Below are 18,008 nucleotides of genomic sequence, written 5' to 3'. Positions count from 1 at the left end.
TAGTGCTTGAGACAGTTTTGCAGGAGATGTTCCCTAAATCGGAGGAAGCCTTGACAGAGGTAACGACGGGAGACCAGGTACAGGGACAAGGGGAAGCATGCGGGTCTGAAGAAAGGAATGTAATGTCGGCTTGGCCAAGTAGTGAGAAGGGGAATGAGGTGATAGAGGTGGAGGTGCACAATGAGGAAGGTCAGGAGACTAGCATGGCGGAAGAGGAAGTGTCGAGGAAGCGGGCAGCTGTCACTTCTGACTCGGATGACGTCCTCACTCCAGCACAAAGACCAGGGAAAAAGGCGGGGATTGAAGGTGTGTGTAGAGGCACAGAGAAAAAGAAACGCCAGCAAGGGGTTAGGAGTGGAGGGGATGGGGTGAGTGCCAAGGACGGTGTGTATGAGGTTACTGGACAGCGGAAAAATGTGGTGGGGAAAAGTGGGTGGAAAACGTAAGTAGGCCTAAGGTGTATGACAATTAATGTTAATGGTTTATGTAAGAGTGGTAAGTGTGTATGGTTGCGAGGACTGCTGTATCGTTATAAGGTAGATGTTGTCTTTATACAAGAGCATAACTTGAAAATAGGAAAATTGCTGGAGGTGGATGGATATAGGGCTTTTGTAACTCCAACGACACGTTTAAAAGGTGGAGTAGGTGTTTTAATTCGAGAGGCAAGCCCGTTTGTTTTGCAAAGGTTTGAGGGGGGGGGGTGAGGGAAGAATAATGAGAGTGGACGGGTGGTGGATGCGTGAACGCGTGTCCTTTGTTGGAGTGTATGCTCCGGCGGAGAATGATGCGAGGGTAAAATCGGCTTTTGTAAGGGATGATCTGGTGTATTTCTTGAGAGCACTGCCCAGGGTTGCATTGATTGGGGGAGATTGGAATTGTATAATACGGAGATTTGATGCGATGCCAGCGGGGGCAGGATATTTTTCAAACGTGTTGCGAGACCTGTGTAGAGATATTGGGGTACGAGATGCATTTTGGGGTGGAATAGGTGAAGTGCAACATACGTACGTAAGGAGGGAATACGCAGCTAGACTGGATAGGATCTATATAACGCAAGGGGTTTCAGTGGAGTCTTTTAACACTATAGAAGCAATTTATTCAGATCACAGGGCAGTGGTGGTGGGGGTAGCATGGGACTCGTTAGTGAAACGGTTTGAAAGCTACTGGAAATTAAACACGCGACTCCTTGAGGATGAGGAAGTGGAGGAAGGGTTTGCTTCGCTGTGGAGGAAGCTAAGTGAGGAGGCAAAAAGGGTTGATAATGTTGTACGTTGGTGGGACAGTGTGGCCAAGGAGAGGATTCGTAGGTTTTACGTGGGTGATGGGAAGCGGATAAATCGACTGAAGTATGGATTAACAAATTATTTGGAAAGTAGAATAGGATACTATCATGAACAAGGAGTAGTGGGAGGGGTATTCCAAACAGAGGCAATAGATGATCTGAAGAGCAGGATAAGAGAGGTGCAGGAGGAGAGATTTCATGCGGTGCGGGTGCAGGCGGGTGTGGAGGAAGTGCTTTGGGGGGATAAGCCATCGGCATGTGTGTTGAGGAGACAACAGCAGAGGAGGACAGCGACCACAATAGCAGATTTGGAAGTGCACACTGAGGTGAAAGGGTTTAGGGAGGGGCAGGTGTTAAAAACAACGGAGGTGATGAGTATATTCGCGGATGCGTGGTATGGGCATTATTGGAAAAGTAAAGGAGTTAATAGAGAGGATCTTGATGGGGTGTGTGCTGTAGAGCCCGTAGCTCTGGGGAGTAAGGACAGGGAAGCTTTGGGTGGGGAGATTGAAGAGGGGGAGATATGGAGAGCGCTTGTAGACATGTGCAGAGGCAAAGCACCAGGTATTGATGGACTACCAAGTGAATTTTACTTAAAACATTGGGATCTGTTAAGGGATTTTTTAGTAACGCTGTTCAACAGAATGAAAGAGGGGGGGGAATTGGGCGAGAAGCAAAGTACAGGGGTCGTAGTGCTTGTGCCCAAGGGTAAGGGGCAGAGTACACTTAAGGATTACAGGGCGATTACTCTCATGTGTGCGGACTATAAATTGTTCGCGAAGATTTTGGGGAATAGGTTAAAATGTGTGGTGGGACGTGTAGTTTCAAAAGGTCAACTAGGGTTGCCAGGACGGTCGATGGTCATGGGGCACGGAATTCTAAAGGGGTTTGTTGAGAGTTTTGAGGGGACGCAGGAAGGAGGGGGTATGGTGGCGATTGATTGGCAGGGTGCTTATGATCAGGTGGAAAGGGAGGGTTTAAGACAGATCCTTAACAAACAAGGTTTTGGGGATGAGATTGTGGGGTGGGTTGAAACGTTGTATAAAGGGGCAAAAGCGAGAATTCAGATCAATGGACGTGTGGGAGGTGTGGTGAACATGGATAGGGGCTTGAGGCAGGGTTGCCCGCTATCACAGTTATTATTCGCATGTGTGCAAGATCCATTTTATAGGTTGGTTGAGACCAGAGTGTGTGGTGGGGAGGGGTCGAGGGAGGGCTTGATTAGGCATCATGTGGTAGGTTACGTGGATGACACGACACTCCTAGTCCGGAAGGGAACAAGATTGGGAGAGTTGGGAGGGGTGGTTGGCATGTTTGGAGGGGCGACAGGCATGACGGTAAACGTTGAGAAAACAAAGATCATGGGGCTAGGGGAGTGGAGAGACAGAGTTGATTGGGACTGTGATGTGGTGAGAAGGCAGGAAGGTCAGTTATTAATATGTGGCATTTCGTATAGAGCGACCATACGGGAGGCTAGGGAGGCGAATTCGTTGAGAATGGTGGAACGCGTGGAACATCGGTTGGGGATGTTGCGGTCTTATCACTTGACATTGTTGCAACGGGCGATTGTTATTAACGTATTGCTGTACAGTAAGGTATGGTATGTAGCAGCAGTTTTTCCATTGCTGAGAGCTGACATTACTCGTATCCTTAGAAGTGTTTTTAGGTTCTTATGGGGCTCAGGATGTGAATGGATGAAGAGGGAGGTGGTGACTTTGCCGGTGAGGAAGGGAGGTTTAGGTCTGTTGGACCTGGGAAGGAGGGTGAAATGCATTTTTGTCAGGTGGGAGTGGAAAAGATTAGGGGGACAGAGGGGGACATGCATGCAAAGGTTACATGATATTTTGAGGGGAATGTATGTGGGTGGGGAATGGAGGGAGTGTGAGATTTTGTTGAGGGCACTTTTGTGGGCGCGCGAGCCAGACAAATTAAAGGTGAGGGATTTATATCGAATATTGAGGGTAGAGGAGACGGCCCCAGTTGAGGGGCTGTTCCCGATGTATGCATGGGGAGCTATATGGAGTCTGTTCGGTAAACTAAAGTTAGGGCCCAGGGTGCGAGAGATCATGTTTAAATTTTTACATGGGATTCTGCCTACTGGATCAGTCCTCAGAAACAGACGTGTGGTAGAGGAGGGTTGGTGTGGGTTATGTGGGGAGTTGGAAACAGCCTATCACGTGGTATACTTTTGCGATTTTTTGGGGAGTGTGAGGGAATGGCTGGGGAAAGTGGTCAGGAGGATAGGAGGAACTGGGGTGTCAGTGTTGAGAGCGCTGAGTCTTGATCTCGGGGGGGTGGGGAGAATGTGGCACGGGGAGTAGCTTATATCATGGTGGATTTCGTGTACATATCGTGGGGAATGAGAGGGGTGGATAATGGGGAGACGAGGAAAAGAGTTTTAGCGAGGATTTTTTGTAGGACAATGAATAGGAATCGGGGAATTTATGGGAGGAGATGGGAGGGAGCTTTCACTGAGGGTTACAGGTCCATAACTGTTGGGGAGTTGCTAGAGTTGTGAGGGGGGGGGGGAAGTGGGTTTAGATTGTTGTGTAAAGCATTAGATAAAAAAACGGGGGGGTACCAAACGGGCTTGCCAAACGAAAGATGTTGGTTTGGTGTGCATGTGCGTGAGGGAGTGATAAGTGCAAGAGAGAACGATTGTGTGTAATTGGGGTGTGCATGGGAGTGCTGAGTTCATGCATTCTTAGTAGTTATTTAATATTGTTAATTAATGCATTCTGCTGAAGGCTATCGTAGTAGCGTATAAGAGTACAAGTCTGAGAATGCTGCATGGGACAGCAATAAAGTTAGGATTTGACTCCCATTGTAAACTAAGTCAGTTTCTAATGTATATATATACATATGTATATATAAATAATATTAGGACAGCAGCTGGCGTTTTCACTACAGTAGAGTTGTTATTGTTTTCAATTTAATATGTTCTTAAGTTTAATTTAGTATGCTTAGTTTATAAGTTACATAAACAACGGTGAAATGCTGTACATTTTGGTGAGCTGGGGTAAATAGGGGGGGGGGGTTATACTGCTTGCATTTTTGCGGTATGTAATTATTGTGTGTGGATATTGAAATTAGCAGTCGGGAAGGAGTCAGAGGATTCTTTATTTTGTATTACTTGAATAGTTATATTTTGTAGTAAAGAATTATGTATATGGCAGTATTCACCTATCAGCTGCATGACATATTACTGCATATTGCAGTGTATAGAAATTGATGAATTTATATTGTCTGTCGATGCTCTCATACTGTATGCTTTTGTTCATGTATTGTATGTTATAAATAAAATATAAAAAAAAAAAAAAAAAAAAAAAATAAACAATTTAAGAAATAATAATACCTAACAGGATTTTGAGTTTTAGGACTCGCCTAGAGTGGGTACATGCTCCACTCGCTCTGTAATTAATGAAAATTATTATTGTTATTATTAATGTTATAAGTTTTTGCTAGTTGAAGGTTTTTTTATAAGTTTTGTTGCAAAATCCTGTTACTTCTGTTCATTTCTACTTGAGCGTAATAAGCCAGTATTTGACCTTATTGGGTTATTGTAGGTTATCCTGGGTTTTCCTAGGCTGTTTTAGAGGGTTATCTTCTGTTGCCTACAATGTGAAATCATTCATAGTTCTCCATCCCAAAACTTTAATGATCTTAGTCTGCCACATAACTGACAGCAGTAAGTAGGTACTGGGGTGTTAAGTGACTGTTGTGGGTGACATCCTGGGGAAGAAGATTGAAGGACCCCAGTGGAAATAAGCCACAGTTCTCAGTGACATCCTGACTTTACTGGATTATCCTGGGTAACTAACTCTCTGGGTTACTGATCCGAACACTATATTCATCATTAATGTTATTTTTTTTTTTTTTTTTATTATCACACCGGCCGATTCCCACCAAGGCAGGGTGGCCCGAAAAAGAAAAACTTTCACCATCATTCACTCCATCACTGTCTTGCCAGAAGGGTGCTTTACACTACAGTTTTTAAACTGCAACATTAACACCCCTCCTTCAGAGTGCAGGCACTGTACTTCCCATCTCCAGGACTCAAGTCCGGCCTGCCGGTTTCCCTGAATCCCTTCATAAATGTTACTTTGCTCACACTCCAACAGCACGTCAAGTATTAAAAACCATTTGTCTCCATTCACTCCTATCAAACACGCTCAAGCATGCCTGCTGGAAGTCCAAGCCCCTCGCACACAAAACCTCCTTTACCCCCTCCCTCCAACCCTTCCTAGGCCGACCCCTACCCCGCCTTCCTTCCACTACAGACTGATACACTCTTGAAGTCATTCTGTTTCGCTCCATTCTCTCTACATGTCCGAACCACCTCAACAACCCTTCCTCAGCCCTCTGGACAACAGTTTTGGTAATCCCGCACCTCCTCCTAACTTCCAAACTACGAATTCTCTGCATTATATTCACACCACACATTGCCCTCAGACATGACATCTCCACTGCCTCCAGCCTTCTCCTCGCTGCAACATTCATCACCCACGCTTCACACCCATATAAGAGCGTTGGTAAAACTATACTCTCATACATTCCCCTCTTTGCCTCCAAGGACAAAGTTCTTTGTCTCCACAGACTCCTAAGTGCACCACTCACTCTTTTTCCCTCATCAATTCTATGATTCACCTCATCTTTCATAGACCCATCCGCTGACACGTCCACTCCCAAATATCTGAATACGTTCACCTCCTCCATACTCTCTCCCTCCAATCTGATATTCAATCTTTCATCACCTAATCTTTTTGTTATCCTCATAACCTTACTCTTTCCTGTATTCACCTTTAATTTTCTTCTTTTGCACACCCTACCAAATTCATCCACCAATCTCTGCAACTTCTCTTCAGAATCTCCCAAGAGCACAGTGTCATCAGCAAAGAGCAGCTGTGACAACTCCCACTTTGTGTGTGATTCTTTATCTTTTAACTCCACGCCTCTTGCCAAGACCCTCGCATTTACTTCTCTTACAACCCCATCTATAAATATATTAAACAACCACGGTGACATCACACATCCTTGTCTAAGGCCTACTTTTACTGGGAAAAAATTTCCCTCTTTCCTACATACTCTAACTTGAGCCTCACTATCCTCGTAAAAACTCTTCACTGCTTTCAGTAACCTACCTCCTACACCATACACTTGCAACATCTGCCACATTGCCCCCCTATCCACCCTGTCATACGCCTTTTCCAAATCCATAAATGCCACAAAGACCTCTTTAGCCTTATCTAAATACTGTTCACTTATATGTTTCACTGTAAACACCTGGTCCACACACCCCCTACCTTTCCTAAAGCCTCCTTGTTCATCTGCTATCCTATTCTCCGTCTTACTCTTAATTCTTTCAATTATAACTCTACCATACACTTTACCAGGTACACTCAACAGACTTATCCACCTATAATTTTTGCACTCTCTTTTATCCCCTTTGCCTTTATACAAAGGAACTATGCATGCTCTCTGCCAATCCCTAGGTACCTTACCCTCTTCCATACATTTATTAAACAATTGCACCAACCACTCCAAAACTATATCCCCACCTGCTTTTAACATTTCTATCTTTATCCCATCAATCCCGGCTGCCTTACCCCCTTTCATTTTACCTACTGCCTCACGAACTTCCCCCACACTCACAACTGGCTCTTCCTCACTCCTACAAGATGTTATTCCTCCTTGCCCTATACACGAAATCACAGCTTCCCTATCTTCATCAACATTTAACAATTCCTCAAAATATTCCTTCCATCTTCCCAATACCTCTAACTCTCCATTTAATAACTCTCCTCTCCTATTTTTAACTGACAAATCCATTTGTTCTCTAGGCTTTCTTAACTTGTTAATCTCACTCCAAAACTTTTTCTTATTTTCAACAAAATTTGTTGATAACATCTCACCCACTCTCTCATTTGCTCTCTTTTTACATTGCTTCACCACTCTCTTAACCTCTCTCTTTTTCTCCATATACTCTTCCCTCCTTGCATCACTTCTACTTTGTAAAAACTTCTCATATGCTAACTTTTTCTCCCTTACTACTCTCTTTACATCATCATTCCACCAATCGCTCCTCTTCCCTCCTGCACCCACTTTCCTGTAACCACAACTTCTGCTGAACACTCTAACACTACATTTTTAAACCTACCCCATACCTCTTCGACCCCATTGCCTATGCTCTCATTAGCCCATCTATCCTCCAATAGCTGTTTATATCTTACCCTAACTGCCTCCTCTTTTAGTTTATAAACCTTCACCTCTCTCTTCCCTGATGCTTCTATTCTCCTTGTATCCCATCTACCTTTTACTCTCAGTGTAGCTACAACTAGAAAGTGATCTGATATATCTGTGGCCCCTCTATAAACATGTACATCCTGAAGTCTACTCAACAGTCTTTTATCTACCAATACATAATCCAACAAACTACTGTCATTTCGCCCTACATCATATCGTGTATACTTATTTATCCTCTTTTTCTTAAAATATGTATTACCTATAACTAAACCCCTTTCTATACAAAGTTCAATCAAAGGGCTCCCATTATCATTTACACCTGGCACCCCAAACTTACCTACCACACCCTCTCTAAAAGTTTCTCCTACTTTAGCATTCAAGTCCCCTACCACAATTACTCTCTCACTTGGTTCAAAGGCTCCTATACATTCACTTAACATCTCCCAAAATCTCTCTCTCTCCTCTGCATTCCTCTCTTCTCCAGGTGCATACACGCTTATTATGACCCACTTCTCGCATCCAACCTTTACTTTAATCCACATAATTCTTGAATTTACACATTCATATTCTCTTTTCTCCTTCCATAACTGATCATTTAACATTACTGCTACCCCTTCCTTTGCTCTAACTCTCTCAGATACTCCAGATTTAATCCCATTTATTTCCCCCCACTGAAACTCTCCTACCCCCTTCAGCTTTGTTTCGCTTAGGGCCAGGACATCCAACTTCTTTTCATTCATAACATCAGCAATCATCTGTTTCTTGTCATCCGCACTACATCCACGCACATTTAAGCAACCCAGTTTTATAAAGTTTTTCTTCTTCTCTTTTTTAGTAATTGTATACAGGAGAAGGGGTTACTAGCCCATTGCTCCCGGCATTTTAGTCGCCTCATACGACACGCATGGCTTACGGAGGAAAGATTCTTTTCCACTTCCCCATGGACAATAGAAGAAATAAAAAAGAACAAGAGCTATTTAGAAAAAGGAGAAAAACCTAGATGTATGTATATATATATATGCATGTGCGTGTCTGTGAAGTGTGACCAAAGTGTTAGTAGGAGTAGCAAGATATCCCTGTTATCTTAGCGTGTTTATGAGACAGAAAAAGAAACCAGCAATCCTACCATCATGCAAAACAATTACAGGTTTTTGTTTCACAGTCATCTGGCAGGACGGTAGTACTTCCCTGGGTGGTTGCTGTCTACCAACCTACTACCTAATGTTACAGAATATTATCTGCAATACTGTCTTGTCTTATTTAATTTTCAGTTGATATCCGATGTGATGTTAAATTACACAATCTTGGCAGGCTGAACCAATTCGTGTGTGCATCACTGGCGCCGCTGGCCAGATTGGCTACTCTTTGGTCTACATGGTTGGGTCGGGAGCTGTGTTTGGTCCAGATACACCTGTCATCCTACACCTGCTCGACATCAAACCAATGATGACTGTACTCAACGGTGTTTGTATGGAGATCAGTGACTGTGCTCTTCCATGTGTCAGAGGTGTGTTTAGATCAGTGACTGTGCTTTACCATATGTCAAAGGTGAGTGTCTGTGATTCATGTTGGTCTAGTAGTCTCAGGAATGTACAGCAAGCAGATCTCAGTCCTTGGAAATATTAGGTACCTTGCAATCATTTGCCTACCACCCACATGATGGGTATGTGCTGACTACCACTCACATGATTTTGTTATCATTCTAACTGCAGCCTTTTGTTGGGTAATTAGTGGTCTGAGATGGTTACTTGTTGTTGAGCCCCATGCACAAATTCCATAGGTGAGATAGGGGTAAATAAGAGAGTGATATAGGGCCAGGAGGGCTGACTGTGGAGCATAGTACCGTATCTTCGATAGTATGCCTACAGTCTTGGAAATTTTCTTAGAAATTTGTTGTATATGTGTATGAAATTTGAGTCTATTATCAAGGTGGATTCCTAAGAATTTTCCCTCTGTTAGCTTTGTGATAGGTGATCCGTTTATCATTATGTTAAGAGGGACATCTGTAGCTCTGTTACCAAACTGAATGAAGTAGGTTTTGTCAATGTTTAGTGTAAGTTTGTTAGTACTCATCCAGGTAGATATTTTCTGTAATTCGGTATTTACAGTATTGGCTAGCGTGACTGGGCTCGGGTGGGAGAAGACGTATGTTGTGTCATCAGCAAATAGTGTGGGTTTGAGTAATTGAGAGGGTATGTGGTGACTACCACATGTTGCTGTGTGTATATCATTAGTGTTGATGGATGACCTTTATGTTAACATGTAATGGATGACCACCTTTATGGTGATATGCAGTGGATGACCTTTATGGTGACACATGATGGATGATGCTTGTAGTGATTGGGTGACCTTGCTCAAGAAATTGCTCTTTAAATATTGTAAAGTAACTACCATTTCTCTTACCTGTGACTATAATGCCTTGTTGCTGGTGAAGGGCTCTTGGTCCAAGGAAATGAAGCTGACCTTCCTTTGGATCAGACTTGATTATCTATAGTTTTTGTGGCATTGTATTGACTCCCCCCTCCCCTCCTTTTTTTTACACAACTGTCTCTCCTCAAGGTAGGTTGGCCCAGGAGGAGGAAACATATTTGCTATCATTAACCCTTTGAGGGTCGACAGGCCCTCTCCGAGACGTGTTCTCAGGGTCGGCCAAATTTAAAAAAAAAAAAATTATTTTTTCTTACGAAAAGATAGAGAATCTCTTCCCTATCATAATGACACCAAAACTATGAAATTTAATGGAAAACTTACAGAATTATGCTCTCTTGAAGTTAGCGGTCTCGACGATGTTTACGCATCGGCGATTTTGCCCACTTTGAGCCCTATTTTTGGCCAATTCCAGTGTACTAGTTGACAAAAATCATAACTATTTCTCTAGAAATCCATTTTTTCTATTGAATGAGTACAAGAAACGACCCATTTACTGATTTCAACTATCCAATACAGTGGTCAGAATTTAGCAATTTTGCCAGTTTCACACAAATTTCAAAAGATGCCAATTTCCAAATAGGGTCCAGAATAAACAAGAAAGACATTCCTGGCACTAAAATAACATTTCCTCTGTTCGTTAGTCACATCCCGAGGCCCCTCTTATATTTCTTTCGCTTTCCACTTTCAATTTTTATTCTTACAAAAAATAGAGGATTGACTGTTATGCAGACTGCTGCATTAGTGTAGAAATAGTATAAATATTATCAGCGCACTTGTGAAAGAATATTAGACTCACCAGTTGACATATATTGGACGCTTGGCATGATTTGTTTACTTTTGAATTTTGGTAAAAATTGAACATTTCTGCTACTTTGAGCTCAATTTCAAGGTACTTTTCATTGTAAAACCAGTCAAAATCATCTCAATTTCTGTAATATGTCTTCCATTCTATAAAATGAGACCAAGAAAACTAGAATACAACAATAAATACCATACGAAAATACAGTGCAAATTCGCTGTTTTATTCCAAAAACATGGTCAAAGTTTTTTTTTCTCATTATGCACTGTGTGCTGCAGGATTTTTTTTTATACTGCGCACACTGACCACATAGACCCATTCTTTCATATGTATGCCTACCAGCTTTCTCCCACTAGATTTGAGGGCGCTAGAATTTAGGCGTACTAGTACGTTAAAAACCCTGGGTCATAAGCCTTACTAGTACGGCCGAAACCCTCAAAGGGTTAATTCAGTAGCTTTCTTGTTACATGCTAACAACACAGTTCAAATGACCCTCTGATCTATAACATCCTTGCCTATCCTTCAGAGTGCAGGCGCTAAAAGAGCACATGGTCATAAAAACCACTTCTCTTTAGTTCTTCTGATCTAACACACATTAACAAGCTTTCTGGGTGTTCAAGCTTCAAGCACTCAAAACCTCCTTGACCACCCCCAACCTATCCTGGGATGCCCTTTACCCCTTCTTCCTAACTTGCTCCAACCCCTCTAAATGCTCAAATCACCTTACCTGTGAAACATTTTCAGCATGCACCACTACTAGTTAGAAAGTTAACAAATTAGTGATGTTATTACTTTGTACTTTTGGGTCCTGCTGTATGTTACTAGCTATAGTTTACTTTTGACAGATGTAATTGCCACTGATGATCCAGCTGTTGCTTTCAAGGACATTGAGAGTGCATTCTTGGTTGGTTCAATGCCCCGCAAGGAAGGTATGGAGCGCAAAGACCTCCTGGCTGCCAACGTCAAGATCTTCAAGGTCCAGGTAAAATAAAAAAATCTTCCAAGATTACCATCCTTGGGAATGGTAGGTAGCCTTGGTACTGTCCAACTGCTCTTCATCCAAGAGATGGGGGCCTGGCTGCTGGAGTGGGCAAACTAGATACCCAGGGAAAGCCAAGTGGCTAGACTTGTCCTAGAGGTGGTAAGGGCAGTGCCTGCAGTGTGAAAGAGGGATGGGGGATATTACGTTTTGACAAAACAGATGTTTAATGAATGATGGTGAATGGGCTTCCATCTTTGGACCACCTTAACTTGAAGGGAAACAGCCAATATGAAAAAATAAAAAACAAATTTGAGTCATCAACATAATATACACCATAGTCTGACCAAATGTCACTAGACCTAAACTGCTGTATAAATCTTAAATTACAACATTCATGCATTGGTGGGCAGCACATTGTCTCTTAACCCTTTGACTACTTCGGCTGTATATACAGTGGACCCCCGCTTAACGATCACCTCCAAATGCGACCAATTATGTAAGTGTATTTATGTAAGTGCGTTTGTACGTGTATGTTTGGGGGTCTGAAATGGACTAATCTACTTCACAATATTCCTTATGGGAAAAAATTCGGTCAGTACTGGCACCTGAACATACTACTGGAATGAAAAAAGTTCGTTAACCGGGGGTCCACTGTATACGTCTTAGGAGCCAGTGTTTCAGATGTATATATGTATACTCAATAATTCTAGCGGCTTCAAATCGAGCAGGAGAAAGCTGGTAGGCCCACATGTTAGTAAATGGGTCTGTGTGCACTGTATAAAAAAAAATCCTGCAGCACGCAGTGCATAATGAGAAAAAAAACTCCAATCGTGTTTTTGGATTAAAATGCTGACTTTGAAGTGTATTTTCCTATAGTATTTATGGTTGTATTCTCGTTTTCTTGGTCTCATTTGATAGAATGGAAAGCATATTACAGAAATAGAGATGGTTTTGATTAGTTTCGTGATGAAAACGACCTTGAAATTGAGTTCAAAGTAGCAGAAATGTTTGATTTTTACCAATGTTCAAGAGTAAGCAAATCACATCACACATCCAATACACGTCAACTGGGAAGTCTAATATTCTTTCAGTAGTGCACTGTATTATTTATACCATTTTTACAATAATGCAGTAGTGTGCATAACAGTAAATCTTCTAATTTGTGTGAATATAAAGTCAAAATAGAAAGCAAGAGTAATATAAGAGGGGCCTGGAGACATGACTAATAAATAGAGGATATGTTATTTTAGTGCCAAGAATGTCTGCATTGTTTATTCTGGACCCTATTTTGAAATCGGCATCTTTTTTTAATTTGGGTGAAATTGGTCAAATTGCCAATTTGACCACTTTATTGGGTAGTTGAAATCAGTAAATGGGCAGTTTCTTGTATTCAATTGATAGAAAAAATGGAGTTCTAAAGAAATAGCTATGAGTTTGGTCGACTGGAACAACTGAATTGGCTGAAAGTAGGGCTCAGTCTGTGAAATTGCCCATGTGTATATATTGCTGAGATCGCTAACTTCACGGGAGCATAATTCCATAAGTTTCCAATCAAATTTCATACTTTTGGTGTCATTACCATTGGGAAAAGATTCTCTATCATTTCATGTTTTTTTTTTTTTTTTTTTTTTTTTTTTTTTTTTTTTTTTTTTTTTTTTTTTTTCAAAAAAATTTTTTGATACCAGGAGACACTTCAGGATTTGGGGTTGCGACAGTCAAAGGGTTAATTAGTTGTAAACAGAACTCTTGTATGTTCCTTGAGCTGACTAATAGTTTTGTGTAATTATAAATTATTGCTATAGTTTGCAAAAATTCAAAATTGAACTATTCACAAAATTGGCATTATGCTAAAGACAGGTGTAGGATATTATGGTGCTGTACTTGTATTGCATAAAGAGGGTTTCATGTAAACCCAGTGCATAAGTATTACATAATGAAGGTTTGAATAAACCTAGCACATGATACATTATGGGACATTCCTTGTTACTTAAATCCGGCCGTTTCATGGCAACTCTCCGATTTTCCTCAAGAATTGGCACACTTATAGATTTCAGTGAGAAAATGAGATTGATTTTTTTTGTCCCAAGTTTGTAGTTCAAATGATTCCACAGATAATGTCAGAACTTTGATAAAAAGGTAATTTTTCACAGGTCATGTGAAATCTCCGTTTGTATGGGACCTACAGACGTGATAAACATGCCATTTGGAAAATTAAGAGTAGCTCTGAAACATTTATCTAGACCATTTTTTACCTCAGAGGTCAAACAAAAAAGTTGACCTTTTTTTTTGTTTTTTGACCTGAAAAAAATTCAAAATGCACAAATTTTTGTTCTCACCCACTAAATATGGCTTAGTCTACATGACTACTACAGACAACAACACAAGAATTTTAATGTATTTTTAATTAGATTAAATTCCACATCCATTTTAGTAAATCTACTCGATGCTGTTTTCACCTTTTACCTTGGTTGTGAACTTCTCCAGACCATATCTCTAGAACCATTATGGCTAGAATAGTGAGATTATTGCAGTCTCACTAGACTTTATTTCTCTGGCATTTATTTAGTACATTCATTAATCCTTCAGAAACAAGCTCTCTTCCTAATATGAAATGTGGCCTCCACTTCCCCTTAGACAGCCACACAAGTTGCCTATGAGATGAGAAGAGAGAGAGATCTTTTGAAAAGTATTTATTTGAAAACTACAAAATATGGGCAATTTCACTGTTCAGAATTGGCTAAAAGGGCTCTTTAGAAGTAGATTTTAACCCTTTCAGGGTCCATGGCCAAAATCTGAAGTCACGCACCAGTGTCCAAGAAATTTTGAAAAAAAAAAAAATGATTTTTTCTTACAGAATTAAAGAGCATATTTTTGTGAAGGTAATAAAACAAAAAAAAATTAGAATCTGATCAGTACTTACCGAGATACAGTGCCAAGAAGTTTGTAGAAAATGATGTGGTGGCGGCAACATCGACGAATTCCACATATGCGTATTATATTATTTTGTTGTTTTAGTTGTTTTTTCTTTTCTTTTCCAATTTTTTTCTATTCCTACTAACATTTGGGGCCTGAGAGACCAATACTGTATAAAATTTATATATATAAACTCACTGTATTGAACACAATAACCGCACTAAAGTTATTATCATATTATTGTTTACCACTGTTGTTTATTACAATAAACATGCACAAATATTGTATAATACTAATGTTCTATCATATATTTACATATTTACAATCACTGGACATGGTTTTAGAACTGCTGGAGCTTGTGGAACTCCTTGAAACAAGGCACCATGCACAGAGGCACCTTACATTCCTCACACATAAACCGAGTGTCTTTGCGTCTTTGTTGCCGTCGTTTTGTTTGTGCACAGACAATGCATCTCTTCTGAGCAAATTTCTTTTGAGTTGAAGGAAGCTGTATTATGAAATGATCACCTTCTCTTCTCAAACGCTTGGGTATATTGTGATGAATTCGAGGACCATGTTGTATTGCAGGTGTTGTTACCTGGTACTTCATTATGAGTTGTCTGACAACAGACAAACAAAATTCACCATACGGTGGTCTGTTACCAGTCTTTATTTGGTACATATTATATGCATTCAGCATTGAAATGTCCATGAGATGGAAGAAAAGTTTCATGTACCACTTGTAACTCTTACGAACACAGTCAACAAAACCAATCTGCATGTCACACTTGTCAACCAAGCGCATGTTTTGTGTATAATCAATCACTGTCACTGGTTTTCGAATACGTTCGTTAGTCACTCGATCAACTTTGCCACTGTCTTGCATTTCATTACGGTGAATGGTTGTCAACAATGTGACATCTCGTTTGTCATGCCACCGTAATGCCATGATGTCATTGGCAGTAAACACCTGCACGTCATCACCACGAACACCTGCGTTGAGCCTGGGCATATGTTTACGATTAGAACGCACTGTGCCACACACATCTGTCTTGTTCACTCGCATGAAATCACTGAGTAATGGGCTTGTGTACCAGTTATCGGTATATAATGTATGGCCCTTACCAAGATAAGGTGCCATCATGTTTCTCACTACGTCACCTGATATACCCAATAACATCTTGGTATCTTTCAATGTTTTACTACCCGTGTATACAACAATATCCAACACCAGGCCACTGTCACAATCACAGAGTACAAACAATTTTATACCAAAGCGGTTCCTCTTGCTCGGTATATACTGCTTGAATGACAGTCTACCTTTGAACAAAATCAAAGACTCGTCAATTACAAGATTCTTGAATGGATAAAAGTATATCCTGAACTTTTGTTTGAGATACATGAAAACATTTATAATCTTGTATAACCTGTCACTTCTGTCAGGCCTGGTTTTGTCAGAGAAGTGCAACATACGTAAGAGTAAGATAAACCTGTTCACTGGTATTATTTCACTGAAGGATGGGGTACAAATTAGCCGATCTGTGGACCAGTATGCTTTTATATTATGCTTATAGACGTGAGGCATAAGCATTATTGTTGCAAAAAGCAAATACATTTCTGCAACAGTCGTCTCTTTCCACCTGTGTAGTCTTGACTGTGGTGATAAGATCGTATTTGCCATGGTGTACTGAAAATACTTATTACTTTCCCTGACAATAGTTTCCATCAAAGGCTGGTCAAAGAATAATTCAAAGAATTCCAGTTCATTGGCCGTGGTTCCAAGGGGACAGGTAGGTAGAATTCCACTTTGCGAGTCATCAAAGTGGTGAGGGCTGGGAACAAAATTGGGATTTTGCTGCCAATCCCAGATACGGTTTGCTGGTGGATACTGGACATCATAGGCTGGTTGTACGGGTGGTTGTGGCGGGCTGGTGGGTGACGCTCCGCTTTGTCCTTGAACTGACGAGTCAGCAGCGTGGGTTCCCGCGTGGCACAGCGAGTCACGCATGGCGGTGCCACTACCACCACCAGCCCCACTAACACCATCCACTGATGTCTGTGGCCCATCCTTGCCAAGTGTAGCCACATCATCCTCACTATCACTACCTAAAACGGGTGTAGGGCCACGGGATGTACTCCGGGATGTACTACGGGATGTACTCCGTCCCCTGGGCATAGCATAGGGTACACTACCCGAGCGCATGCGGCGGCGCACATACCGACGCTTCACTGGTGAATATGTTTCCTCACTATCACTACTCGAATGATCGTCGAGCGCAATAAAATCACAATCCACGTCAGAATCATCGTCATTACTGAAGTCAGAGGCCAGGCCACGGGAAAATATTAGTTTTCTCTTACGTTTAGGAACAACCGACCGTGAGTCACGAGTGCCCACACCAGAGGTAGAAGGTCGAGGATCGTCGGGGTTTTCTGCACTATTATCGATATCCTGGTCATTATTTTCGGTCACTAACTCATCAAAGCCGTAGAATTCGTCTTCATTTCCACTTCCATCAGTGTCAGAACTATCAGACAGGAAGAGGAGAGTCCCAATTTTCCGGGGAGTCAGAGCTGACTTGCGACGAGACATGGTGAACAAGGGTGACTGAGCCGGCGTTCCGACAATGCTATGCAGGCGCCTAGATTTTTTGTTTATGGCGCACACCCACCGCGCAGACCCATTCTCTCATATGTAGGCCTATGAGCGCTTTCGCGCTAAATTTGACGGCGCTAGAATTTTGGCATAGATCTACGGTTTGGACACTCACCGACCAGCCGTAGATCTACGGGACGGACCCTGAAAGGGTTAATAGTACTTGTAATTTGTGACAGCCCAACATTAGCCTACATAATTTTACATAATTAGGAACAACATGAGTTGAGCATTTTTTAAGAATAGTTGTAGCCTTCATCATTTCAGATTCCATCAAAGTGTATGTCCTACCAGTGATGGTATATGGGATCACAGTCTGTATTACATCACTGACATCAATAAGAAGGTCATCTGGTTTCTGAGGATACACAAATGAGTGTGGGGGTCTGTGGGGACCTCTGTAAGATTTCATCACTCTGGCTTCACCTGTAGGATACAGGCAAGATACCACTGATCATCATACACTGCAGTGCAGAAGCCTTTCATGGATCCTATTGGTCAGCTCTGGATTCATCTTCTGAATGGCTGCTGAAAGTGGTGGACTCTATGGGTGTATATTTTGCTAACATTTCCTATATGCCCAGCTCACTTTATAGTGTATGGTCAAATTGAAATGTGGGTTTTCTATCAAATTCTTAGATATTGGGTGAATGTACTTTAGAGATTTTTTCTTGTACCATTCTTAGGGGTCATAGCAATATTG

At 41.5% G+C, this 18,008-nt stretch overlaps 1 protein-coding gene across 1 annotated transcript in view; it reads left to right on the top strand.

The window, feature by feature from the left end:
* Mdh1 (malate dehydrogenase 1) overlaps positions 1–18,008 on the top strand; it is a 98,358-nt gene that overhangs the window by 7,164 nt on the left and 73,186 nt on the right. The window contains exons 2-3 of the mRNA XM_070089204.1: positions 8,837–9,032; positions 11,600–11,736. Of these exons, the coding sequence (XP_069945305.1) occupies positions 8,837–9,032; positions 11,600–11,736 (333 nt within the window). The remainder of the gene's footprint in view (positions 1–8,836; positions 9,033–11,599; positions 11,737–18,008) is intronic.

Source organism: Cherax quadricarinatus, chromosome 2 (genome assembly GCF_038502225.1).
Source record: "Cherax quadricarinatus isolate ZL_2023a chromosome 2, ASM3850222v1, whole genome shotgun sequence".
Lineage (NCBI taxonomy): Eukaryota > Metazoa > Arthropoda > Malacostraca > Decapoda > Parastacidae > Cherax > Cherax quadricarinatus.
The sequence above is the reverse complement of the archived record's forward strand: the minus strand, read 5'-3'. Positions and strand labels throughout refer to the sequence as shown.